The sequence below is a fragment of the Rousettus aegyptiacus genome, unplaced genomic scaffold, assembly GCF_014176215.1.
Source record: "Rousettus aegyptiacus isolate mRouAeg1 unplaced genomic scaffold, mRouAeg1.p scaffold_m13_p_5, whole genome shotgun sequence".
Lineage (NCBI taxonomy): Eukaryota > Metazoa > Chordata > Mammalia > Chiroptera > Pteropodidae > Rousettus > Rousettus aegyptiacus.
Genome location: NW_023416308.1, coordinates 117539253 through 117565815, shown reverse-complemented (window position 1 = coordinate 117565815; position 26563 = coordinate 117539253). Strand labels below are relative to the sequence as shown.

General features: G+C 48.7%; 2 protein-coding genes across 5 annotated transcripts in view; one reads left to right on the top strand and one right to left on the bottom strand.

Annotated features, from left to right (window-relative positions):
- Nucleotides 1-2775: 2775 nt before the first annotated feature.
- On the bottom strand, nucleotides 2776-6685 carry CUNH11orf86 (chromosome unknown C11orf86 homolog). Of its 3 annotated transcripts, XM_036221204.1 has the most exons (3): nucleotides 6468-6685; nucleotides 4242-5965; nucleotides 2821-3630 (listed from the first exon to the last, which is right to left on the bottom strand). In XM_036221204.1, the coding sequence occupies exons 2-3, from the start codon at nucleotides 4773-4775 to the stop codon at nucleotides 3535-3537; spliced, it is 630 nt and encodes a 209-aa protein (XP_036077097.1). In that variant the 5' UTR covers nucleotides 4776-5965; nucleotides 6468-6685; the 3' UTR covers nucleotides 2821-3534. The 3 variants fall into 3 exon arrangements, with proteins under 3 accessions (XP_015988418.2, XP_036077097.1, XP_015988409.2); XM_016132932.2 differs by having other exon boundaries at nucleotides 2776-2931; nucleotides 4242-6685; XM_016132923.2 differs by having other exon boundaries at nucleotides 4242-6685.
- A 5481-nt stretch (nucleotides 6686-12166) lies between these two features.
- Nucleotides 12167-26563, top strand: part of PC (pyruvate carboxylase) — a 93356-nt gene continuing 78959 nt past the window's right edge. The window contains exons 1-2 of one of the 2 annotated variants that reach the window (XM_016132607.2): nucleotides 12167-12242; nucleotides 16535-16571. The gene's annotated coding sequence lies outside the window, so the exon portion shown is untranslated. The remainder of the gene's footprint in view (nucleotides 12243-16534; nucleotides 16572-26563) is intronic. The other variant, XM_016132615.2, reaches the window with a different exon arrangement.

The following is a 26563-nucleotide window of genomic DNA, read 5'->3' as shown; positions in this document are numbered from 1 at the left end:
TCAGTTGAATTGACTGTGGCTGCCTGGAGCTCAGAGAAGGCAGCATGGCCCCGTGGGGGGTTGGGCATGGCGCGTGCAGTGAGTGGGGGGAGGAGAGGGCTTTCTGCCTGCCCACTCCCACGCTGGCACTAAAGGAGAGACCACCCCCGGGAAGGCCCCAGGGCAGCCTCGTGGTCTGGGGCTCCGCCCACTTTCCTGGAGCCTGATGCCCATGGCCCTGCCAAAGCCCAGCCTGGCGAGGGTGAGCTGAGGACACGCTGGGCTCTGAGTGCCAGGCTTTCCGAGGCTCTCACTGAGTGGCACTTCCGTGGGCTGGCCCTGGGCTCAGCACATGTGTGTCTTGGCCCATCTTATCTCCAAAACGCCTCCAGCCAGGTGCTATTATTACACCCCTATTTCCCATGGGAGGCTGCTGAGGCTAAGAGAGGGTACCTGCCCAGGGTCACACAGGGTCAACCCTGTGAGGAGGGACTGTTATTATTTTTATTGAACAGATAGGGAAACCAAGGCACAGAGAGGTTAAACGACTTGCCCAAGGTCACCTCACTAGTAAGTGGTGGAGCCAGGGTTCTAACTCAGGCATTTGGCCACGGAGCTTCTACACGTTTCGCTCTCTAGCCTGATGATGAGGGTGATGAGGACGAGGGCCATAGCAATGTCCCCTCTCAGGACACAGCAGGTCACAGTTTGCAGAGTTTTTGTACACTTGGTACCTCGTCTGCCTTTCAGCCCAGAGAAGATACAAAGATCACAATCCCCATTTTACAGAGGACAAAATTAAGACCTGAGGAAGGTAAGGATTTGCTCAATGTCACTCAGCAAGTTAGCTGCAGGGCAGGGCTTGGGCCTCAGTTTTGATACAAGGCCTGGGGCCGCCTGGGCCCCTCTGACCGTCTGGACACTGTGAGTTTGATGTATGTGTGAGGAAAGAGGCTTTGGGCACCCAGGGTGGGTGGAGAGTTCTAGGCTGGGAGGCAGGAATTCTGGGAAAGAGGCTTAGTTTTGCCTTTGGCTTGCCGTGGGATCCTCGGTTTCCTCATCTGTAAAATTAATGGCCCGGATCCGTTGGTCTCTGAGGGCCCTTCCAGCATGAACCACAGCGTTGTCTGCCCACCTCGTTAGTGCAGCCGAGTGGCCCCATTTCCCCTGCAGGATATTTTTTTCCACTTGCTGGCGACTTCCTCCCTCCCATCCAGCGTGGCCCCAGGAAGCCGGGGACGGTGTCTAGCCAAGCCCAGAGTGTCACACTGTTTCAGGGTTTGGGCCTCTCACACGTAATCTGTCTCACCACATGACCTGGTGAGCACTTACTCTATCTTGCTTCTTAGTGGAGCAGCCACCCATTTGTCTGTCTGTCTGTCTGTCTGTCGGTCTCTCTTTCTAGCAGGAATGTGAGCTCCTTGAGGGCAGAGGTCACATGGAGATGTCAGAGATCGATAAGTAGTGAGCTCCCCAGTTCTGGAAGCCAGTGTTGGGGGTGTGTGTGGCAAGGATGTTGGGCAGGGGAGAGAGTGGAGCTGGGGGGCGGGGTCGAATGCTCCCGGGCCCCTCCACCTCCCAAATCTGAGCCCCGTGGCATGTGAGAGGACTGGGAGGCTCTGCGCTCCACGGACAACCAAAATAGAACAAAGAGGCACGAAACTGACTCAGCAAGGATGTCTCTTTGTGATATTTGGGCAGATGCCGGCCTGAGGGTGGGTAAACTCAGAGATCCCAGGGCTTTTGCACTGATGGGGTCCCCTCTCTGCATGAGCCACATTGGCTACCCACCCTGGGGAGAACTCCGTGGGAGTCACATCCCCCCCCCGTCCCCCCATATCACCGTGAGGTCGGCAGTGTCCTCCGAGGTTGGCTTGCTTGCTGGCTGGGGGGATGGCCTGTCTGGAAGCAGGCTTACAGTTGCCCCTTCTCACCTCCTCTGAAAGCAGCCCTGGCTGTGGCTCTGACCCAGCTCAGTGTGACCCCCATGCCTTCTCTTGTCACTTCACCCCACCCCAAAAGCTGGCCAGGCAAGGTTTTCCTCTCTCTTTGACAGATGAGGAAACCGATGTTCCAAGGGTGTGAGTGTGTAGGCGGCAGTCACAGAGCCTGGCCTGAGGCCCAGCGTCCTTCCTAGTGGCCCTGCCGTGCCTGAGGCAAAGTCTTCGCCTGCAGACGAAACCAGGACACGCAAGGCCTGGAGGAAGCATGTTGGGGAGGCAGGGATGCCAGAAGGGGGATCATTCATAGCAAATACGTCTGGAGCCTGAGCCAGGGCCATCTGCTATGTCCTAGACCAGTGAAATGGCCGCACTTCCCAAATACAGATCCCATACGAGGGTGCTCGCAGCTGCCCCCTTACCTTTGACCTTGGGTCTGCTCGAACTGGAAGAGCTCCAGGGACTTCCCACAAGTGTCAGTGTCTCTCAAAGAGCTCAGGCCCTTCGGAGTTAGACCCTTCCCTCTGTGTGAGCCTCTCACCCTCTCTAAGCCTTAGAGTGAGCCCCCTGCCTCATGGGACACAGCACAGAATCAAGATGCTGGTGAGAGCCAGGTCTTCTGAAGCTGGCTGGAGTCAGGACAGGGTGAGGTGGCGGTTTTTCTGGGGAGTGAGGTCCAGAGAAGTGGCAGGAAAGACCCGGCCTTCTAGGCATTGGGGGTGTGATGGGGGAGGGGAGGACCTGCCCTCAGGCCCCTACTCTACCATTCTGGGAAGTTCTGGGCCCAGCCAGCCCACAGGGGTTGGAAGAGGCTTGGAAATGAGTTCATCGCTAGGCAAATTGTTCACTTCAGCTCAGCAAATTTTATTCCTGTGTTCAACTCCAGTGCTGGGAACTAGGTGGGGGTGGGGCCGGAGCTGCCAGAGACAATAATCCCTCCCCCCTCCAGGCCTCAGTTTCCTCCTCTGTCACATGGGGAGGAAAGGCTTCTCCTGCTTCCTTCATCGGGGTACTGTAAGGATTGAAGCGACAGTATTAGGGCCAAGACTTTAAGTCACAGAGTGCCCTCACCGAGAACTACCCTCAGGGGGCTCGCAACTGTGAAGGAGGCCCATGACCCACTCACCACTGGCTGCTGGCTGGAAGGAAGGGCGGGTGGGGCATGGCTTGGCAGCCAGGCATGTGGGAGAGCCTCTCAGCCACAGGTCTGGCTTCACAGAGCTCCGTTCTGGAAGTTTATGACTGGCCTTGTGCGGAGCCAGGGGCATCGCCACCCTAACTTCTGGACACACTTCTAAGACCCTCATACATGTCACCCTCCAGGGAGACCCCCATGCCTGGGGGACAGGATCCTCCAGGAGGCAGAGCTGAGCCTCCTTCTTCTCAGTCATTTTGGGGTCTTTGCTGCGAGCATGCTTGGAGCAGAGGACCAGAGCAGAGGAGCAATCCCAGGGCCCTCAAGTGGCCTAGTGGCAGAGGCCACATAAGGAAGGCCGGAGCCATCACATAGAGGAGGCCACCCCATCCAGAGTCCAGAAGAGCCACGAGGAGGTAGATCAGCAGACACGGCAGTCTCGTCCGAGTACAGCAGAGACCACCACCGCTTCCAGCATCCTTAGCTGGTGGTGCCCAGAGGGGACTGCGGGGAGGCTGGCCGGCTCAGGGTCACGCTGGGGAAGATGGCGACAAAGCTCTCCCACCTTCTCCTCACCTGCTGGGAGACAGGAAGCGGGGAGACCAGGACCCAGGTCCCACAGTTGAGTGGTGTGCTTCAGGTGTTGTTCCACCCACAGCCACGAGGTGGCGGTAGACCCCGGAGACAGAAATACGCTCACTGGGGGGACCCTTTTCCCTGAAGGAAGGAGGCAGGGGCCAGGAGCTGGCAGCTCCCACTTAGCAGGGCCAGATTCCCCCCTTTCCCAGGGCAGGGGAACACAAGACAGAACCCTAGGAAAGGTGTACTGGCTGACCTTGGCTCCAGGAAAATCCACCCATCCAATACACTGCCAAATTAATCATCTTAAAACAGCTCTGACCGTGACACCCGCCTGCTCTAAAGCCTTCCAGGATTCTCCAGTGCCTACGGGATGAATCCCAAATGACTTCCCGGCCCTCTGGAATACGGTTCCTGGCTGCCTCTTTCTCCTGCCTCATCTTCAGACAACTCTGTTGTTTTCTTGGTCCTTGGCCTTATACATTTTCACCTCTGAGCCCTCTCTGCTCTGGGTCCCTGTCCTTGGAATCCCCACTCTCTGCAGTATCCATCCATCCATCCATCCATCCATCCATCCATCCATCCATCCATCCATCCATCAAACAAACCTGTTGATATTGCCTCAGCCACCGCCGGCTTCCTTCTCGTTGAGCTTGGACCAGTTGCTCTGTGTCCCCCAGGCTCCCCAGCCACTGCTCCTGACTGGGGGAGTCCAGCTTTTCTGGGCCTCTATCTGAGGCCCTGGCCTTCTCACGCCCCTGTCTGAGGCTCAGTGCCCGGCGCAGTCGGCCCTCCAGGGGCTTCCCCCAGGGCTCCTGGAGCTTGCCATAGGAGGGCCGTGGTCCTCGCAAGGACTGGCTGCGAAGCCCTGTCCCCATGGTTCTAGAAGTGTCAGGCACAGGACTGCTCCAGGCTTTCAGCAAGTTACTGGCCTTTGGGATGGCCTGGCACCTCCTACCCATCTGACAGGAGCTCACTTGGGGACAAAGGTTGGTGCTGAGGTGGCCACCATAAATCAAAGGGCAGGCCACATGGGACAAGCATCCCTGAGTCACCCTTACTACCATCTCTCCACCTTCTAGGGCAAAGGAGGCAGAACTCTTCCCTCCCTCACCTGCCACCTCCTCCAGGCAGCCTTCCATGACCACCCCCCCTAGACCTCCTTGGAACTCTTGCAGCCCTAGCTGTCCAATTCATTCTGTTGACACTGAGAACAGATGGCTTAACCGCAAAGCAGGTGAACTTTGAGAAACAGGATAGCTCCAACCTAAAATAATCAAATTCACAGAGACAGAAAGTAGCATGGCGGTTGCCAGGGGCTGTGAGGAATGGGGAGTTTTTTCATTATTATAGAACCTCAGTTTTGCAAAATGAAAAAGTTCTAGAGATTGGTTACACAGCCATGTGAATGCATGTAACATTGCCAAATTGTACATAAAAATGGCTAAGATGGTAAATTTTATGTGTTGGTACATTTTACCAGGATTAGAAATTTTTAAAAAAGTAACAGGACAGCTCTAGGCTGGGGAGTCAAGAGACTTGGATTTTTTCCAGGCCTAGCCCTTAATTTTTCAGAACAGGGTTAAAAGCTCAGGTTCTGAGGACAGACTGCCTCTGGGTAAACTGCGGCTCCCTCACGGCAGCTGTGCGACCATGGGCATGTTCTCTCCATTTCCTCTTCTGTAATAGGAACAAAAAACTCAGGTTATTGTCGCGAGGGGGTGTAGATATAGATTTGAACTAAAACCATCTCTCTCTTCGTGTCCTTTCATACTGTGACCTTTGACCAACCTCACTGTCCAGCAAGCATATCAAAGCCTTCTAGTTAATGATGATCTATTGTCCTTAAAATGTAACCTAACACACTTTCATTTGTAATGGCCAGGATGACTATCAAACTGGTGACAATATTGACTACCAGGAGGTAAGTAAGTAAAGCCCCTGGCACTGCTACATTCTTTGTCCTTTTGTTTTGTCAATCAATAGTACCTGAATTGTATCATAAAAACAGTACAGTAAGAAGAGTCTTTAGTGGAGACTAATTTATGCAAAACTGCTGGGCTGTCTTTCTGCTCGAGCTCAATCTTCTTGTAAGTACATTACCATCTAATAAAGTCTTATATTCTATGGAGTCGCCTATTTTGTCTTTTGATCTGAAGATACCCGCTCCTTATGGTGGCCATTATGCCATTGCCCCCGCGGTTGGACAGAAGATTAGATGTGATAATACTGTGCCAGCACAGGGCTTGGTACATAGCCGGCGCTCGAAAAGTGAGTTGGTGGTATTTGTTGTCTCAGGCGAACCTCTTCTCCTCTCAGTCGGTCTTGTCATCTGTAGAGTGGGTCGTTGTGAAAATACAATGATATCGTGAATAATGGTGCCTCAAAAAGCGAGACTACCAGCAGCAGCCCTTTCCCCTAAGGTCCTTGGGTTTGGCCCACAGATCCTCAGAACCGTAGAATTTGACGGCTGAAAGGGACCTCACACATCTTTTTGTTTTAACCACTGTGTTCTGAGCATTTTTCCTGGTTCCTCCATGTATTTCATTTCGATCGCGTGGTAGTCTTATGAGGTGGGCACTGTTATCCGTCTGTTATGGACCAAGAAAGTAAGTTCCTGGCCAGAGAGCGTGCCCAGTAAGTGGCAGGTGTCTCACTTCTCCGTGGACGTGTGCGCAGGTGGCTCAACTCGCTCCCTAAGGCCAAGCCGGGACGAGCGTCGGAGAGCACTTTGTCTGATACGTATACGTAACGAGCCCAGCGAGTAACCAACTAAGCAAGGACGACACACCTACACAGATAGTTGCCAGAGCATCACACAAGTTTAATCATACCAGATCCTGATGGATTTCGGTCCTAATAGACCACCCGGCGGTGCTGGCGGAGACAAGACATGTATCAAGCGGTGACCAGTTGCTGCTGGCTCAGATGCTGTCGATCTGCGAGGGCTGATCAGCGGGGGCCTCTTCTTCAAAGCAGAGCAGTCAGGAAACCAAGAGACGGAGGAGCGTAGTCCCGGGAGGACAGGGAGCACGCTCTCTAAGTCTGCATTAGAGTCCCTTTTGCTTTATACTCTATGATGATGTCTTTGGTGTCTGATCAACCAGCTGCACTGGTGTCTGTTTATCTTACACACTTCGGGTAGCTAAGACATTTTTTGGGGGTTTGCATTATCTGGGTTACACACACACACAGACCACTGCAACAGTAGCAAGAGGGAGAAATACAACTTTTAAATTCTTATATCACACACACACACACACACACACACGAAATCATAATGTGTTTGCCACTCAGATTACTGTCACAGCAGGGATGGGACTCCCGCCCGGGTCAGCCTGGCTTCAGAGCCCACGTTTCAGTCACTCCGTTCTCCTGCCCGTGTTGGTGGCAGAAGCAGGACCGGAAGCCAGGCGTCCCGCCTCCTATGTGTTTGGGCTGCTGCACAGGGTGCCCCTATCTGGGGTGGGGGAAGTGCCTCCTGCTGTAACTCTTGGCCCATTCCAGACTTCTCTCTGGACACGGCCTTGCTCTCTTTCCTCTCTTAGTTTCCAGGCCTTCTGTGGGTGAAGGGGCTCTTAATATCTGCTGGACTCAGTTCCTAGCCGGAGGAGCTAAGGCAGGGCCAGCGCGGAGAGGAGAAAGGAGAAAAGGGGCCCTGGCCGTCTGCCCTCGCCTGTCCCAAAGGTGGACTGTGATTTGTGCCTGCGCCTCTTCACTCTAACCCTGACACCTCTAAAGGCCAAGCCACAGGCCACCCCTGACCCTAGTTAAAAAGCAATAAAACCATTACACGACCTTCTACACCCTCACCCCAGTAGAGTTGACTCAAATCCCGGCTCTCACCAAGGTCTGAGCCAAGAAGAGGCTGCTGACTCAAACACTTCTGAGACGCCTTGGGGTGAATCACTAGCTCTTGCGTCAAGCGTGTAACTAACTGCCAAATACCCTCTTGCCAAGTGTGTAATTTTACGACAATTTCCCAAATCTGGGGAGGGAAGAAAATTTGTTCTCTTGCTTCCCTCCCCACTGCCTGCCTGCCTCACCTGGCAAGCTTTTACTCACCTGTCCAGACCCTGCTCCGTGAAGCCTCTCCTGGAAGCCTGCCAGACCCCTCAGCTCGGGTTAGAGAGGCAGCTGGCTCTCCAGTTCCCCCAAGACTCACGGTAGCAGCAATCACATGCTAGGTGTCCCTTAAAAGCTAGGACAATGTCTTTTTCATGTTTGTGTCCCCAGGACATGACAATAGATACTTAGTCTTAAATAGTGGAGACTATTATCTATTGCCGTACAACAAATCACCCCGCCATTTAGCGGCTTAAAGAAACATTCACATCCGATCTCACAGTTTCCAAGGGTCGGAAATCCAGGCATGACTTAGCTGGCCTCTGGCTCAGGGTCACTTGCAGGTTCCAGGGAGGGGACTGCAGTTACCTCAAGGTCCAGCTGCAGGTGGATCTGCCTCCAAGGTCACTCCACTGGTTGTTGGCAGGACTCGGCTCCTTGGAGGTTGTTGCACTGAGGGCCCCGGTTTCTTTTGGGTTGTTGACTGTTGCCACGTGAGCCCCTCCCAAGAGCAGCTCACAGCGTGGCAGCTGGCTTCACTTAGAGCCAGCGAGTTAGAGGGCGGGAGGTGGTGAGCAGGCAGAGGCCAGAGTCTTTGGGGAACTTAATCTCAGAAGTGACCTCCCATCACTTCTGCCACATTCCGTTCCTTCAAGGCGAGCCACCAGGTCCAGCTGGCATTCAACAGAGGGGATTCCATGAGGGCATGAACACCTGGAGGCGGGACCGGTGGGGGTCATCGTGGAGGCCACTCGTCCGTCAGACCTGGGTTCCAAACCCATCATGCTGCCCGAGCTGAAAGCCTTGCGATCTCACATGATAGCCGTGTGCCTTGAGCGAATGGCTTAACTTCATGTGCCTACAATTTTTAAGCTCTAAAATGGGGGTAATACATCAATTCTAAGATGGTCAAGATGGAAAGGCAGCGTTATTTTATATACCGTTAAGAAAGAATAGCCACTGCCCGTTCATTGGAAGATGCAGTGTCATTTCAGAGGGGTTAAAATGTGAGAAAAAGAAATGTGTGCCTTAAAATTAATGAAACACACAGTATCTCTTTCCTAAGGTGGTTCTGAGACATACGGCTGGTGCCACTTAAGGTTGTAGTGATCCTTAGATCTACAGGAGGCTGCAAACTGCCCGGATGTACCTTCTTATTAGTGAGCCATTGAAATTAACCCACATCCACATGTTTCATGTTAAGACCTTGTTTGGATGATGCCTAGGAGTGAGGCCCAGGGGAAGAGGGTACATGCTCCATCCCCAGAAAAGGAGGAATTCTCACTTACATAAAGGAAGTTGTCTTAAAACAGGCACCAGTGTTGAGGGTGCACAGCAGAGAATAGGAGACCACACCTGGCTTGGGGATGGGAGAATCTGGGCAGCCACCCTGGAGAGGGTGGTGTTGGAGATCAGCCTCAAGGCAGGAAGAACAGGTGTGGTAGAATGAGGGCAGGATCCTGTGGGTAACTAGAGCCTGGGAACACACAGGGTTGCCCTTGGGTAGGGGAAGAATCTGAAAAGACAGACTGAAGCCTACTCTCTGGGGGTTCCAGAGCCAGGAAGAGGAATTGACTAAATTTGGGAGTCCATAGGGGTACGGTGTGCCCTCTGGTCTAGGAGCCTTACCTCCATGATTGCATTTCACCCTCATGACACTCAGGAGCTTAGCCCCATTTTTCAGATGATTTAACAGAAGCTCAGAGAGATAAAGCAACTTGCCAAAGGACACACAGTGTGCCTTGAATCCAGCCCGGCTGAGTCAGACCAGCAAACGGTCCTCAGCAAATGTGTGTTCCACGTGCAGTGAGTAGGGCCTGGGTCTTCACACTCCCTACAAGGTGATCACACAGAACTATAAATCTAATGGTTAAAACTACTAGAATTTTCCTTGAAAATATGATCCCCAGACATGAGGTGAGCTTGGGCTGTGCAGTATATACATATTTAAAGTTGTTTGTGTATGTTCAAACTGATAGTTCTGTCTCTTTGCCTGAGTAGCTCTTATAATACAGTACAATTTTGGGGAACAAGTAGAGAGCTAGACTCCTGGCCAGCCCTCCATAAGCTGGTTTCAGCCTATCTATCCAGCCTCATCTTCTCCCGCATCTTCCTAGGAACTCAGCCAAATTTTCCAAGATCCTGAGAATTTGTTGGGACTTATGATACATAGATAGATAGATGGCTGGCTGGATGGATGGATAGATAGATAGATAGATAAAAAGATTCCTGGACCCCACCCCAGACTTACTGATCAGAATTGACAGGAGTTGGGAGTCCAGGAATTTGTTTTGTTTTTAAAGAGCCCCAGAGGGAAATCTGGGTATGAACTTCTCTAGGCTTCTCAGGTGGTCTCAATATTGACCTACATTAGAACCATTTGAAGAGCTTCTAAGATCAGCAATGCAATGCAGGGGATCCCATTCCTCAGAAATGAACTCGAGTAGTACATTTTGCTGGTGATACTAAAATCTCTGAGTTGGTAGTTACTATGCATAAGAACCAAGCGGTGAGGCTCAGGAACCTGTGCTTCTCACTAGCACCCAGACCCAAAGAGATTCTGTCATTAGTGGTACAGAAGCCCACACTGAGAAATGCTTTTTCTAGCCATGTGAGACTTCTCCACCCCCAGGCTTTTGCCAGGGCAGATTCCTCTGTCTGGGATGGAATACCCCCTTTCAACTTTGACTTTCTGGGGATCTCAACCTAGAGGCAGGGGAGATCCTGGATGGAGAGGTGTCTTGGTTCCTAATTTAACATGAACTAGATAATTTGTGTGCCTGAGCCAACTTTTAAAAATACTTCATTTGTTCACAGTTCTCAGTTAGCTTCTTTGTTCAGATCCCTACCTGGTGGTATCAACGTGGGAGCTACCTGAACTTGTGTGGAGCCAGCCACCTGTCCACTGCTCCAGCCCCAGTTCACAGGGATCAGCCAGGACTGACCCAACACATCATAGCCCTTGTAGCACGGCCAGTTCTAGAGCAGTTCCAAGGGACACAGGGACCCATGTTGTACAAGTACACAGCAGGGGAGATAAAATACAGGCAGGAAGTGTTTAAGTCACAACGTAGGCTAACTAGAAGACAAATAGGCACAAGTCAATAACAGACTTAATGTCTATAAAATCCAAGTTCTTTTATGAGGAAATTTGGCCAAGAGTGGGAGGGGACCTGCCCAAGGTCACACGGCGTTAACTCTTGCCTGCATCAAGTTGTGAGGCAGAAGAATCCTTGGACTTGAACATCTAACAGAATGTTAGCTCCATGGCATGATGGTAGGAGCTGTGTCTTCTTTACCACTGTGTCTGGGCGTAGCACCAGGCCTATAGCAGTTGCGTAAGAGGTGTTTGTTAATCTAATGAATATGTGAATCTGGAGAATTGGGATTTTAGTCTTTTTTCTGCTACTAAAATAGCTATATTGCACTGACCAAGGTTGGAGTTCGGCCAGATAGGTGGAAGGAAGGACAGGAGTTGGAGAAATAAGCACAGCAGACACGACATAGTCAGAGAAGAGCATGGAGTTGCAATACCTCCCCATGCTCAATAAGAAATTTTTAGTTAACAAGATGTTCTCATAGTCCTTGATCCTCCCGACTGTCTGGAAGCAGGTTATTTTTTCTCCATGCCCTTATTACCATCTGATGTGCACCATATTTTATTTATCATCTGTTGTCTCTCATTGGAAGGCAGAGATTTTGGTTTGTTTTGGTCACTCCCCTATCCCCTGTTTGGCACAGAGCCCAGCTTATGAAACTTTCCATTCAACCAAGCCTTCAAAACCCTTTAGGTCCCGAGTGGCCTCAACTTGCAGAGTGGGAAACTGAGGCTCAGAGAGGTGAGGTTGCTTGTCCAAGGTCACATGGAGGCAGACTCCTGCCCATCACTCCCTGACCCCTCCAGCTGTTAAAGGACACAATCACATAAACCGTGTGGCACAAGCGCCATCTCCTTCCTCCAGCCCTACGTAAACACTTTTCCTCCAACCTCTTGTCCATTCGCTTGCAAGTATTTGTGTGCAGCCCGAATCCCTGAGGCCCGGGGCGATCTGTTATGCTTGCGGCTTTGGGAGACACGTGCTACTCGGGTGAATGAATCGCACGTCCCCACCCCCGCCGACAACCAATCATAGCATGTCTGAGCCCGGCCACTTCCGCCTATTGCGAGGCCGCGGCTGCGGCCGTGCGGCCCACGTGGGGCTCTCTAGACAAGGGAGGCGGTGGTGGCGCGCCGGGGGCGGGCTCTTTCAGCCTCGCCACCAATCCATGGGCCCTCTGGGGACGCGGGGGGCGGGGCAGGCGTGAGGCGCCAAGGCTTAAACGTGATGGGCAGACCGGCGTGGGGCGGAGTCCTGAGCGGGGGAGTGCTGAGTGACGGAGGCCACTGTCCAATAACAGGAGGGGTTGGGCTGACTGAACCAATAGGAAGTCCTAAGGCGGGGTCGAGACAGCAGCAAGTTTGGTTGCGCGGAGACCGCAGCTGTTCCCTGTCAGTGGAGGTAGCGTCGGTAGAGGCGGTGGCGACGACTGGCGGCGGCGAGGAGGTGAGTCCCCGTGGCGCTGCGCACTTTCCTCTTCACGCGGCGGGTCGGAGCGGGTGGGCGTGCGCCGGCGCCACCGTGGAGGACGCTTATGTAAGGGTCGCGCGCGCCAAGGCGGCGTGAGCTCCACGAGTGACGGCTGGAGGAGACGGCAGCGGGAGGTGCGCGACGCAACTCGCGCCGCCCCTCCCCTCCCCCTCCCGCCGGGGCCGGCGGGGCGCGGGCCGGCGCCCCCGCTCCCTCGCGCCGGAGACCCCCTCGCCGCTGCGCCCCGCGCCGGCTGCCCTGCGAGCATTCGGCCCGCGCGCGCGGCGGGGCCTTGTCTGCTCCGCGCCCCTGGCGGCCGCCGGCGGCCCAGTTCCTGCTCTCGGGCCCATTTCGCAGATGGAGAAACTGACGCAGGAGCCCTAAAATGCCTTGCTCTAGGTCCCCGAGGGTTCGGACCCAGATGCGTCAAAACCGGGAGCCCAAGTTTTCCCTCATGTCCCTGGAAGTTGCTCAGTTCCGAGGAAGGCCGTGGCGTGCGAGGCGAGGCTTCTCCGTGTTCGGAGAGCCTCCCGCAGGACGCTCCTGGTTGCTCGCCGGGGTCCTCTCGGCCCCACTTAGTTTGCGGGGAAGAAGCTTGAGGTGCCCCGAAGCGGTGATTCTCCCAAGGCTATTAAGTCGGGAGGAGGTGGAGCTGGGCTCAGTCCGTTACTTACACCGCGTTTAGCAGTTTACACAGGGCGTTGGGCTAGGGCCAGTGAGGAGCAGCGGGTGGCCCGGGAAGGGCCCTCCTGGGTAGGAGTCAGACGCCTTGGCTTCCAGGACCTGCCTTGCAGGTTCCTCCCAGGTCTTTACCTCCCCAACAGCTTTGAAAATTTTAAATATCCGAATGTTCATTCTGTGAGAAACTAGATCAGGGCTCAATTATCCCCATTCCACAGCTGAGAAAACCAAGGCTCAAAGCGGTGCCAATATTGGCCAGATCACACCTGGAGCTCCTGGAATCTGCCGAGAAGTCTTTCCCTTCTCTGTTGCTCCCTTATCAGTACCCCTGGCATCTCCTTGTCACCCTTCTCCTGCCTGTGATGCGAATAATTGTGCCAGAGGTGGATGTGCTCGACCTTTCTGTTAGAGGCACAGCTTTTCCGTCTGCCCGCTCTCCAGCTTAACTCTTGAAAACTTAATCACCTTCTTTTGCACACCTATCATGTTCAGATCCTTAGATTGGACGCTGAGAAGACAGGGGAGATGTGATTAATCCTTGTCTTAGAACTGCCGACAAACTGGGGGAAAGAAGAAATAAAACTTAAGCAGCAAGTCAACATGCCACAGATGTTTGTAGAGAGCCCAAGTGGGTGACGTACGGCCCCAAAGAGGACAAGGAGGACGTGGAAGAGGAAGTTCAGTAGGGGCCCATAAATCAGGTTAAACCACACGCGAGTGCCAGGGAGAGGAGAAATGGACTGGCTGGGGGCTGGCTGGGAATGGTTTGGGGAAGACTGTGCATGGGGTGAATCTGAGCCTCTTGGTTCTGCTTCAGTTGGCAGTGATTGGATTTGAGCATCCGAGGTTTTATTATGGAGGAGAGGTGAGCTTTAAGCAACTAGAGCCTGCAGGAGGAAGGCTGAGGAAGGTGGGAGGAGAATGGGAATGGACATGGGGCCGGGGTGGGGGGCATAGCACTTCCCAGTCGAGTGCGAGAAGTTTGCCTGATCATTGCGAAGAGGCCTCCACAGGAGGTGTAACCAGACAGGGCACTTGCCAGGGCTCCGAGGGCCCAGCAGCAGGCCTGAGCTACAGATCGTGTCTATCTGTGTTCTAGTAAGCTGCTCGTGAGGCGTCCTGTGTTTCTTTGTGGCTGCCCTGCCCTACCAGAAGGAGCTTTGTTCACTATAGTTGCTCAACATTGGTTTGTTGAATGAGGCTGTTATCCAAAGTTTCCACAATGTGCCCCACATTCCCCTCTGCCCCTTATCTCTCTCTACTGAAACCTACTCCAGCTTGATGATCCTATCTGTGCCAGTTCTTATCTCTAGGCTCACCCCTCAGGGAGGTTTGCCCTGGCAGCCTCAGCGAATCCCTCCTGCCTTCCATGTGCCAATGTGGGCCGCATGCCCTTTTATCCGGCTCCTTGCTTCCTCCTTGTCTCACTTCCAGTTACCCCAGTTTCATGGGTGCTGTGCCCGTCCTCCCAGCACTGCTCCCGGAGGCGTCAGGACCATGGCAGGGCTGGAACTTAGCTTCAGGTCTCCTTCCAAGTTGCCGTCCTCTGTGTTCCTCTTCCCTGTGTCATCACAACCCCTAACCCAGGGCCAGAACAAGTAGGTGCTTGACAGGGGTTTTGAATGAATTAGTAGAAGATGGCTCAGATTGGAAAGAGGAAAGGAGAGAAGGGTGAAAGCTGGGGAGCCAGGAAGGGGAGTCGCATTTGGAGGCTGCAGGGGTGATTGTCACATGCCAGTGAGTCTGGGAGGCGGGCCTGGGCAGGCCCAGACTGTCCAGACGCCTCAGGGCTCTTCCAAAGCACCTGGGTCCCTCACTCAGGTAAACATTTCCTCTGAGGATTAGCGTGGCCTCTGGCCGCCTCCCAACAGCATCTTACCCTCCTCTGAACGGGCCCCTGCTCCCCACATGCAGGAAGCGTGTTATTTGAGGGCTAGTTTGTCATCAGGAGGCATCCTTGGCAGAAGTGGGCATTTTGCCTGCTCACTCTGAAACCTCACCTGGGCCTGACTGACGGTCCCTTCACCTCCTTGTCCTAGCTGCCTCCAGTCTCAGCTGTGGATATTTGCCCAAATTCCAAAGGAGTAGGGTCCGATAGTGGGAGGTGGGAACATGACGCAGAGAATAAACCATTGCCTCGTAGGTATTGAACGAGAAGGTCTGATCCCACTCGTTGGGCTTTTTCTTCCACGTGACCCCACAGGTACCCTCTCTCAGCCCTCACGTGAGACTGTTCATTGTTGCCGCAAACTCACTTCTTAGTGTCCCTCTTCTGCTCTTGTCCCCGGTGATTTTGTTCTCTGCAGGACTTTTCCTCTTATCTTTTCCTGTCAAAATCATTCTTGAGGCTTTCCTGCATTAAGCCTTGGCAAATCTATTCAGTTTGATGTGGCTTCTCTCTTTTAATAATAATGATAAGTAATGATTTATTGTTATTAATAATGAAAACCAGACTTTATTGAGCTCTTACTGTGTGGTGGCAGGAACCTTGCTAAGCTCTTTACATGCATTGTTTGATGGTCACGACAACCCTACAACAAAAGTACCATTAGGTTCTTGTGTACAGGTGAGAAACAGTGGGTGAACTGACTCTCCCAGAGTCACACAGTTAGGAAACAGGCTGGCTGGGCTCTGCCCCCCGCTGTTGGGCTCAGAGTCCTTGCGTGGGCCCCTCTCGTGTACCGTCCTGTGTTTACCCTCCACTAGCTAGCCCCTAACAACTTGCTTTTTGATACTCTGGGAGCAGAGCCTGTGCTTCCTGGCATGGTGCCTTATGCAAGGTATATGCCCAATAAATATTTTATTGACTTGAATGCCCCAGACATTTATTTTCAGCCTCGGCATAATCTACCAAGCCATCTGGTTTACTTGGAACACGGGTTCAGGCCCTTTGATGGTTTGCTGGCCTGTGTCTCCGTTTTGTTCTTTTCTGACCGGTGGCTAGAGCTGATTGACAGGTGTGGCATTTCCAAAACAAACGGTCTGTAAATTCCCCAGCGTGGTCACGAACCACCAACTGGGGCCCCCCCCATGGGGTCTAAACATCAGGTGTGTGCTCTTACATGGGCAAGGGGACTGCAGTACAGGACCCGAGCAGTTGTCGGGGGAATAGCTCTGCGGAGAAAGCAGGCCTGGGACTGGACGAGAAAGGCCTTCAGATAAAACAGTGTTTCTAGAACGTCTTGTTCTTGTGTAGCGGGTGTCAGAAAAGGGTTTTACTAAAATGCTTCTTACTAAGCATGTCAGCCGATGTCCGTGTCCTCTGTCCCAGGCGTGGTGCCAGTGCTATATGTGTGTGAACTCGTCGTGAGCCCTACGAGACGGGTGTGTTGTTGTTCCCATCTCAGACGAGGAAGCAGGCTTCGGGGTTACAGGAGTGGGTGGCAGAGCGGTGACGGTGGGGCCCGGGCAGTCGGACAACAGAGCAGCGCCCTGTGCTCTCCTGTCCCCTCTCACCGCCCCCCGCCCGGCCCCTGGGGATGGAAGCAAAGTCACAGTTCTCCTCTGGGTTCTGTGTTCTTACCACTGTTAGGTCCTCTGGGAGGTGCCTGGAGAAATGAGTCACATTTCTTTCTCTTTTTCTTTAGGTATCACCTGCCCTCTGGGAACTGACAAACACGGAGGGTAAGCCGTGCGCCTGAGTCCGGGCCAGTGGGATGCATGCGGGTTTGCAGGAGCGGCCGTAGGTGTTAGCAGTCCGGGCGCGTCCATCATCAAGCTCAGTAAATCGAAAGGCCAAGCTCTGACTTTTGGGAAATAGAAGCAGTCGTTTTCTGTTCCTGGTCTCTCTTGGTTTTCACAGGGAAGTGACATCTAGCTCTCTGATGAGGGCCATTGGCAGCTGACCAGGCTCAGCAGGAAACCCTTCTTCTGGAAGGGTGTGGCTTAGGTCACTGGTCATGGGGATGGTGGCGAGGCCTCCCAGGACCAGAGGAAACCTCTCTAGGGCTGGGCCGCCTCTGAGAAGACTCCTTGAGTCAGTGTGGAGAGCAGGCACTGGCTGGCGAGGGACTTGGGGAAGTCTGTAGCTGTGGCTTTGTCAGGTGGCAGTATAAACACTTGACGTGTTTCTAGACAGTGATGCTCAGTCTTTGGGAGTCACAGTGACAAAGGGGTGAAGGCGGACTTGTCCCTTCTTCCTCCCACGGAGGGCTCAGGCAGCACTGCCCCATATAACCTGCTGCCTTTCACGTCTCCTCTCATTGCATTGAGCTGGTGTGTCTTCTCAGCCTAGATTCCAAGGTCCTCTGGCCGAGATCCCCCTGATGGTCCAGTCTCATCTCCTGCCGCTGGTCCACGCCAGCGTCCCAGCCAGGCATGGTCCTCTGTGCCCTGCACTCTCCCTGCACTTCGGATGCTGCTTATGCGTATTCCTTCAGCAAAGGCAGGCTGGCCGCTCTCCCCACTTCACAGCCAGGTGCCCTGGGGACTTTGTGGTTCAGGGATAACTTTCCCCAGGGCTCATGCTCAGTGTTTAGAGTATGGATTCCTTTGTATGGGGATTTTTCTTGGGTTTTCATCTATTTCTAGAGATTTTCCTCAAGTGTCCCTCCATGACCCAGGAGTTGTCCTCCTGTCTGAGCTTTTCCCACAGTCTCTCTTGTCCTAGGTCTTGGGCCAGCAGAGGCTTTAGTAGAGTCGAATGTTTTTGCTTTTACTCACATCCCTGCAAGGAGAGGTGGGAAGTTAGGTGAAGGCCTCCAAACCACCTATCTGTGGAGCTGAGAAATTGGGGCCCAGAGAAGTCTGGTTAGCAGGATTCAAGATTCTGATCTCCACCCCAGCCCCCTTTTAAGAGTGTCATCTTTTATGCATGTCTTCCCCCAAATCCATCACTATACCGGGGAAAAGGAACATTAGTCGCCAAGAAGGGCTGTCTTCTCCTAGCTCGTGTAATGTGTTAAAGCTCATTTGGCTCTCCAATCCCTAAGTCCCTGCTGAGTCCCAAACTTTGCTTAGTTACAGCGAAGACACTGCGGAAGGTTGCTGCCCTGCCCTCCTCCTTCGCTGTCTCCTGTATGATCTGGGTGGATATGGGCTCTTTCCTTTAAAGTATTATGCTGGAATGCATAAGCCAGGTCATTCCAGCATCTCCTCGTTGCTCCTGTCCCTTACCTCCTTATCCTAATTTGCCTGTAGGCCAGAGAAGGGGCAGGGACTGGGGTATCCAAGGCTGTTCTAAGTACATTTCCGCCAGCTGTGTGTGGAACGGGGCCAGTCTCACGAGTAGCAGCTCCTCTTCTAATGACATCCATCCGTGGCTGAGGCCTCTGGGAAAATTCCGTGATCTGGCTGTGCTGAGTCATGCCTCGTCTCTGAGAATACGTATGTCACCTTTCGCATGTCTGCGCTAGTCAGCTCAGGGTCTGGGAAAGGTCACGTTTACTACGGGGCGATATGCTGCTAATCTCTTGTATTTGCCCATCACTGTATGCTTCTATGAGTGCTTTTACTAACTAATGTACTGTTTATCAACAGGAAATTTACTAATATTAAGTCATTAATAATGTATTCTGGAAAACATTCCTCTCTTATGAGGAAACTGAGGTTCAGAGAGACTGAGTGACTTGGTGAGTTTTAGGTGACCGGTGAGTGGCTTGTCTGAGTGAGATTTTTGATTCCACAACTCATCTCTACCCCTCGGTTTTTGTGTAATGCAAAGGTTATTCAGAAGTTATTTTGGCTGTAAAAAATCTGATTTTCAATTTGTTAAAATTGCAAATTTAAAAATCTAGTACTTTCTTTAAGGGATAGTCTTTCAAGTTTAGCTTTTGGGTGTAGCCTACAAATCTTTCTGTTCTATTTATGAGTCTAGAAAATTTAATAATCACTCGAAGGAACCTTTGGATTAATACTTGATCTCATTTGCAAACTGAAGTCATTCGAAAAGTTAAACTGAATTTATAATTATTTTAATACTTATTTAATTATTTTAATACTTTATTTTCTTTAATATTTTAATACTTCCAATTGTCTGATTAACAAACATTCCTAATACTCAAATAATTCCTATAAACCTAATAAATTAAGCCGACTCTTAAATTTTCTTAAAACATTCCTATACTGTTTTATGTTTTTTTTTTTTTGGCTTTATTAAAATATAATAATTAGTTGCTCATATTTAGTTGCATAATTCGATGAGTTTTTTTTCCAATTATAGTTGGCATACAATAATATACCAGTTTCAGTTGTACAATATAGTGATCAGAAATCCACATAATTCGCAAAGCAATCAGCCCACTAAATCTAGTACCCCTCTTCCCCTTGCATGTTTTTTACATTATTAACCATCTTCCCCATGCTACACCCTACATCTCCATGTCTATTCTGCAACTATCCATTTGTACCTCTTAAGCCTTTTGCCTTTATTTCGCTGTCCCCCCAAGCCCCTCCCATCTAGTAGCCCTCAAAATATTCTCTGTATCTATGAGTTTATTTCTGCTTTTGTTGTTGTAGGTTATTTTGTTCTTTAGATTGTACATGTATGTGAAATCATGCGATATTTGTCTTTATCTGACCCATTTCATTTAGCGCAATACCGTCTAGGTCCATCAAGGCAATATCTTTTTCTATCCCCTTCCTTTTAGTCTGTGTATGTCTTTTAATCTGAAGTAAGTCTCTTGTAGGCAGCATATGTAGGGGTCTTGTTTTTGTGTTCATTCAACCACTCTATCTTTTGGTTGGAGCACTTAATTCTTTTCCATTTGAGGTACTCGTTGATAGGAATGTAGTTATTACCATTCTTTATTCATGTTTTTTATGTGTGTTTTTTCTTTTTAAAGAAGTCCCTCCAACATTTCCTGTAATACTGGCTTTGTGTTGATAAATTCCTTTAGCTTATTTTTGTCTGGAAAGCTCTTGGTTGTAGATCCTGAGTTTTCATCATGTCGAATATTTTGTGCCAAGCCCTTCTGTCCTGCATGGTTTCTTTTGAGAAATCAGCTGCTGGTCTTATGGGCACGCCCTTGTAGGTAACTAACTGCTTTTCTCTTGCTGCTTTTAAGATTCTCTCTTTGTATTTAACCGTTGGCATTTTAATTATGATGTGTCTTGTGGGCCTCTTTGATTTCTTCTTTCTTGAGAGCCTCTGAGCTCTTTGAGGAGTCTCTGACCTTCCTGGGGTTGTATGTCTTTCATTCACCAGGCGAGGGAAGTTTTTCATCATTATTCCTTCAAATAGCTCTTCAATGTCTTGTTTTTCTTCTGGTACTCCTATGACACGGATATTTTTACATTTAATAGTGTCCCACGGGCACCTTAAATTATTATTGTTATAGTCTTGGCTTCTTTTTCTTGCCATTATGATTGCGTGTTCTTGGCTTCCCCATCCTCTATGTTGGTAGTTCGATTCTCTTTATCCGCTCTGTTTATTCCATTTAATATACTCTTCATCTCAGATAATGTGTTCTTTATTTCTGACTGGTTCCCTTTTATAATTTCCATTTCCATTTTTATGTTTTTTAAAAATCTTTTTGTTAAAGTTCTCACTGAATTCATCTACATTTCCCCTAAATTCTTTGAGCATCTTTATAACCAGTGTTTTGAATTCTTCATCTGTTAGATTGCTCGACTCCATTATTCCTGGATCTCTATTCTGTTCTGTCATATGGTTTCTGCTTCTTCGTCTTCCTATTCTGGCTGCTTCTCTGCATCTGTTTCTATGTACTAAGCAAAGCTCCTAAGTCTCCTGATCTTATTAGCATGGCTTTGTAGGTGTCTGGTGGCACAGTCCTGAGAGGGGTTCAGCTGCAGACCAAGTTTAGCCCCAGCCTCTGCCCCTTTGGGGCCACCTGCTAAAAGTCGACAAGCAATCCATTGATGCTGTGCTTATAGTTGCATCAAGACGCCATGCCAGAAACCAAAGCCAGCTGCCACCAGGGCGAGCGAGCCTTGCTCTGCTCAGCAATGGGCACCTGACCCCCTGAGGACACACCTGGATGTGGCTTGGGTGGGCCATGAGTTGGGGGAGGCGGAGTTTCAGGGAATTCTATGGGCTGAGCGACGTGTTATCCACTTTGGTGACGTCTCGGCTATGGTGGCGCTGCATCCAAACACTTGCAGTGGGGAGGGCACCACAGAGGAACAATAGACACCGCTGGCACTTCTGCCCAGGAGAGACCCTCGCCCCTAGCCCTCACTCCAACAACTCAGTGTCCGCCATGGGTCCCCGGTGACCCCTGAGCAGCAGATCCGTCACCACCACAGTCCGCTCGTGGACACGGCCCATTTAAGAGGCGTCTGCCGCTGCCAAGCCTCTGTCCCCCTCGCTGCTGGGGACCCGGCAGCCTCCTTCCTAGCCCCGTCCTACCTTCTGCCGTTGCAGGGTGATTAATTATTTCTCTCTCTAGTCAGAGAGCTTCTGTTCATCTAGATCCCAGCTGACTTTCCTTGTTGGTTGCTCCGTGTTTCTGTCACAACTTTGATTTGGTTGCAAGAGGGGTGAACAAAGCCTCTGTCATCTACACCATTCCCCCCTACTATGTTTTGTTTTTTAAAACAGGTTTATTGAGGTATTTGTTGCCATAATAAATTGAACATATTTAAAGTATATAACATACAAGTTTTGATATACGTATACACTTGTGGAACCATAACCACAATGGGGATAGAACACATCCATCACTCCCAAAAGTGGCCTCGTGCCCCTTTGCAGTCCCTTCCTCCCACCCTTCTCCGCTTCTCCCATCACTGAGTAGCCACTGAACTGCTTTCTGTTACCGTGGAATAGTTTGCATTTTCTGGAATTTTACGTATGTGGAATCATGTAGTATGTATCCTTTTTTGTCTGGCTTCTTTCAGCATCGTTATTTTCAGATTTGTCGTGGTGAGCAGTATTCCACTCTGTAGATATCCTACAATTTGTTTTATTCACCTGTTGTTGATCATTTCAGTAGTTTCCAGTTTTTGGTGATTCTGAATAAGGCTGCCGTGAATGTTTGTGTACAAGTCTTTGTATGGACACGTATTTCCTTTTCTCTTGGGCAAATGTGTAGGACTGGAGTGGCTAAATCATGTGAGAGTTGTATGTTTAACTTAAACCATCCAACAACCATCTTCCAAAGTGGCTATACCATTTTCCATTCCTCCAGTGCAGTGTATGAGTTCCAGTGCCTCCATATCCTCACCTACAGTGGGTATGGTTAGTTTTTTTTTAACTTTTGTCATCCTAAAAGGCATGTAGTGGTATCTCATGGTTTCAATTAGAACTTTCCTGGCGTCGATGTTGAGCATCTTTTCATGTGCTTATTTTTTCATTTGCCGATACTGATTTTAACTTAGTAAAATTCCTACTTAAAATCACAAGTCAAAACCACTTATTTAGTTACATGTTTTAATTGGAATCTTCCAACTGACTTGTTACTCTAAACAGATCAAATTCCCTTGAGTATTAAAGTACATGATATAACAGATACCCACAGTTTTCTTAACACAAAATTATAAATACTATAGTTTTGATTTTCTTAGGCATTTTATTCTTAATGCTATATCTTCCTGGAAGTAAAGAAGCTTACCTAACAAGGAAATAATTATATGCTCTTGAACTAAAGTAAATTATTTTCAAAGCAACATTTTTTTCTTTCTCAACTGGTTAACATTTCTTTATAATTCAAGAGATTCCTGGCCAGGATGAAACTAGGTCCTGGCTTTTGAATCCAACTGCTAGGCTGACCCTGACTCATTGCTAGGCCATCCCCGACTCATTGTTATTTTGCCCCCAAATGGGATGGTCTCAAAGCCCATATGTCCCTGCTGAAACATCACACTGCCTAATCCTTCTCTTAGTATGGAAATCTGTACTTTCCACCTGGGATCTGTACCAGATAACTGAGTTCAATTGCTCTATTTAACACCTCATTTCTTATGTACTGTGGCCACAAAATAGGTGAAATTAAAAATACAAAATAGGTGGAATTTAGATTCTGCGTATCTCCCAATGCTTGGTCTGACAAGGGACTAGTTCTAAAATCATGCCAGTGACCCAGCAGTGCTAGAATTTGAGTTTGTCTTCTGAATCCAGGTCTGTCTGACATTTTGCCCTATACACTACATTTTTTCAGATGAAGAGAAAAGGAGTCTGGTACTTAAGAGTTCTTGGTTCTGCTTGTCTTGGTTGCCAAGAAATTCTGGCACCTGGAATTCATGCATTCCATTTCTAGTTTTTTAGTTTATACCCTGGAAATGGTGAGAACCCTGGCCTCTCCCTCACCTCCCAATGGAAAGCAACCGATCTCTTTGGAGGGGCCGCTGCCATTAAATTCCTGTTAGAGATTTGGCTCTTAGATGATAAACAGATGTGGACCTGCATTCCTGTCCTGATCACGGGATGTGGCCTCAAGAAGCTTGTGAGTGGTGAGTGGGACCTGGTTGAAAATTATTAATGCCCTCTGACCTCTCCTCTGTTGTCTGATGCGTATGTGGCCCCCTACATGGGTAAAGAGGGAAGGTCTGCGGAGTTCCAACAAAAGGATGTTTGAGTAGAGGACTCTCTTAGGTCCCTGCTTTGCAGGAGTTTTGAAGACACTTTGTCCTTACCTTTGGCTCTGAGTTCCCCTTCAGTTGGTAAAGGAGCTCTGTGTGATAAACAGCATACGAGTACGTTAAATGATGGCAGTGATGTCACTGAGTGACAGATTCTCTGTTCAGAGAGAGGAAATTTCCCCACCACAGGGCAGGACATTAAGTGGCAGGGAATATGGAGAAGATTAAACCTAAAACTTGGGAGAAAAAAAGAAGCATTTGACATGGTAATTTCAATTCTAGAAATGTAACCTAAAGTAAAATGGGACAAATATACAAACATACTAGGCTGTTCAGATGAGCTTTTTTATAGCAGACTATAGGATATCACCAAAATATACATCAGAAAAGATTGTTACATATGTAATCTGTTCAATGTCATTCCATTCAGCCTTAAAAATAGCCCATATAACTAATCAAACTGTCATTTTAAATTTATTACCACAGAATAAGAGCCATGAAGCTTTTACATGAGGTAGGTACATTATAAAACAATGAATAACATCTCATTTAGGTTATTTTGGAATGCTACGTCAAAACTTTTTTCTGGATGCAGAAATAATCCAATTATGTGTTAAAATTTTTCTGTATCTTTTAAAGAATTTTATTTTAAAAATAGAAGTGCAATTTATAACACTACTTGAGGATTAACGTCAGGTATAGGGTATTTAACTATCAGAGTTTTTCTTTTACTCTTCTTTTCCAAAAATTTGTTTGGAGGGGGGATGAAAACCTCTTTTAAATGCCATATGAGATATAGATTCCTGGGGAATGGTTGAATAAAAACTCTTTAAAAGATGTTCCTTCATAAAATAAATGAGAAAATGTAAAAATTGTCAAAATAAACTGTTTTGGTTTTCTGGAAATTAAACAAAGACTTGCAACAATCCAAGGAACATTTATTCAAGAAAAAGGCCGAATCTTGATTTTAACAAAAAAAAAAAAATTATGAGGCATGCAAAGAAAGAAAGAATGGCACACACACAGGAAAAGAAGCAGTCAGTAGAAGCTGTCCCTGAGGACGCCTAGATGTTGGACTTGATAGACAGAACTTTAAATCAGCTATTTAGAAATATATCTGAAGAACTAAAGGAAAGTATGAGAACAGTGCCTTATCAAATAGAAAGGATTAATGAGTTATAGATTTTACCAAAAAAGAATCAAAAAAAAAAAATTCTGGAGATGAAAAGTACACTAACTGAAATGAAAAGTCAGAGAGGCTCAGCATCGGAGTTGAACAGGCAGAAGAAAGAATCAGCAAACTCGGTGATAGGTCAATTGAGATTATCCAGTCTGAGGAAGAGAAAGAAAAAAAAAAAAGACTGAGGGAAAATGAGCAGAGTCTCAGATACCTGTAAAACGCCATCAAGCCTATCAATATACACATAATGGGAATCCTAGAAGGAGAGGATAGAAAGGAGCAGAACAAATATTTGAAGAAATAATGGCCAAAAACATCCCAAAGTTGATGAAAATAATTTATGTACCCAAGAAGCTTAGCGAATTCCAGATAGGTTAAACTCAAAGAGATCCACACCTAGGCACATCATAATCAAAGAATCTTGAAAGCAGTGAGATAAGCAATTCATTAAATAAAAACAATCCTTGATACGATTAAAAGCTCATTTCTCCTTGGGAGCATGGAGGCCAGAAGGCAGCAGGATGAACTTAGATGCCATATGAAACCTACTGTATTTGGCCTTCGAATCTTAGGTGGCTCTGATCGCTTCCATCTTCAGGGTTAACATGTCAATTTAGTCTGTAAATAATACTCAATCTTCTTTCACACTTGACCTGAAGGAGGTCTTCTTTTACCAAGTTCCTCTCCCTGTGTATTTCTAGAACTACCTAAGGAATGCTTATTATATGTTCTATCAAGGCTGGAACACCAGATGGGCTCAAAAAAAAAAAAAAATTTGTTAGGTGAATGAAATCTACCCTATTGGTAGATTTGCTTATTTCCTCGGCCAGCTGTCTGTCTACTCTTTCCTTCTGCACGTCACCTACTTCTCCCCCTCTCAGGGCTGTTGCCTCTCTCCTTATACAATTTTGCCTTAAACTTACGAACAGACCTATCTCATAACTTCTCAAAATACAGCTTTAAAAAATATTACTGGATATTTCACAAAATTTCACTAAATGCTTGGGGACAGTGGAATGGAGTTAAAATACAGGGAAAAAAAGTTTTGTCCACCAAAGAAAGGCAAATTCAACATTTCCCTCAAGAAAAATAGAACTGCCAAAACCTAATAATGGTAGCCTCTCCCTGCCCATTAGCCATCAAGGTTTCAGCAAATATTGGGGTCTAATCTCTAACCCTGGAGCCAACTGCTGATGTTCTATTTATAATATTCCTTATATACGTGTTGACATAAGAACATTTAAATGTGTAAAAAATTTTTATGAGAGTTTATTAGTTTATTTGCAACAAATAGAGGATATGCCTGGAAGTGAGATTTCAACAGATTGAGAAAAATGCTTCCTAAAATGGCAGTTTGCAGTTTCTTTCATGCATTTGGAATTAAGGAGGGAAGATCACATGAAGGTGGCAGAAAGCAAGACGGGGATCTGATTACAGGATAGTTAACAAGATCATGTGCTCCTTTGAGGGTAGTTATGCCTCCAAGGAGTCTGAACAAGAGAATTATCCTGCCATTTCAAGGTGTGTTAGCCTAGATGCACAAGAATAATGGCCAGGGCTGGTTTAAGGCAAAGATAAACCTTTTACTAAACAGGTTATAGGCCTGGGGCATAACTACCCACCATGACCTGCCCAGGTAGGAATTAATGATCAGATCATCCTGTGAGGTTAATTTCCATCACTGAAGCTGTTAGTTTTATTAAAGAACCACTATTTAGTTAATATACATAGAACGCTATAGTTTTATTTCACGGGACTGTTGTTACTGGCACTGTTTAAGGTTATGGTTTCGGTGTTTGTAAATGATGGACCAGTAGTTCTAATGGGTCTGGTGACCAGCAATCTTGATTCCTGGCCTCAGGTTCTTCCCGCTTTTCCACAGGATATTAGAATGTAATGTCGCAGTGTCACTGTGCACATGCCGAAAAGACCAACCTGAAACTCTCAGTCTTTCTGG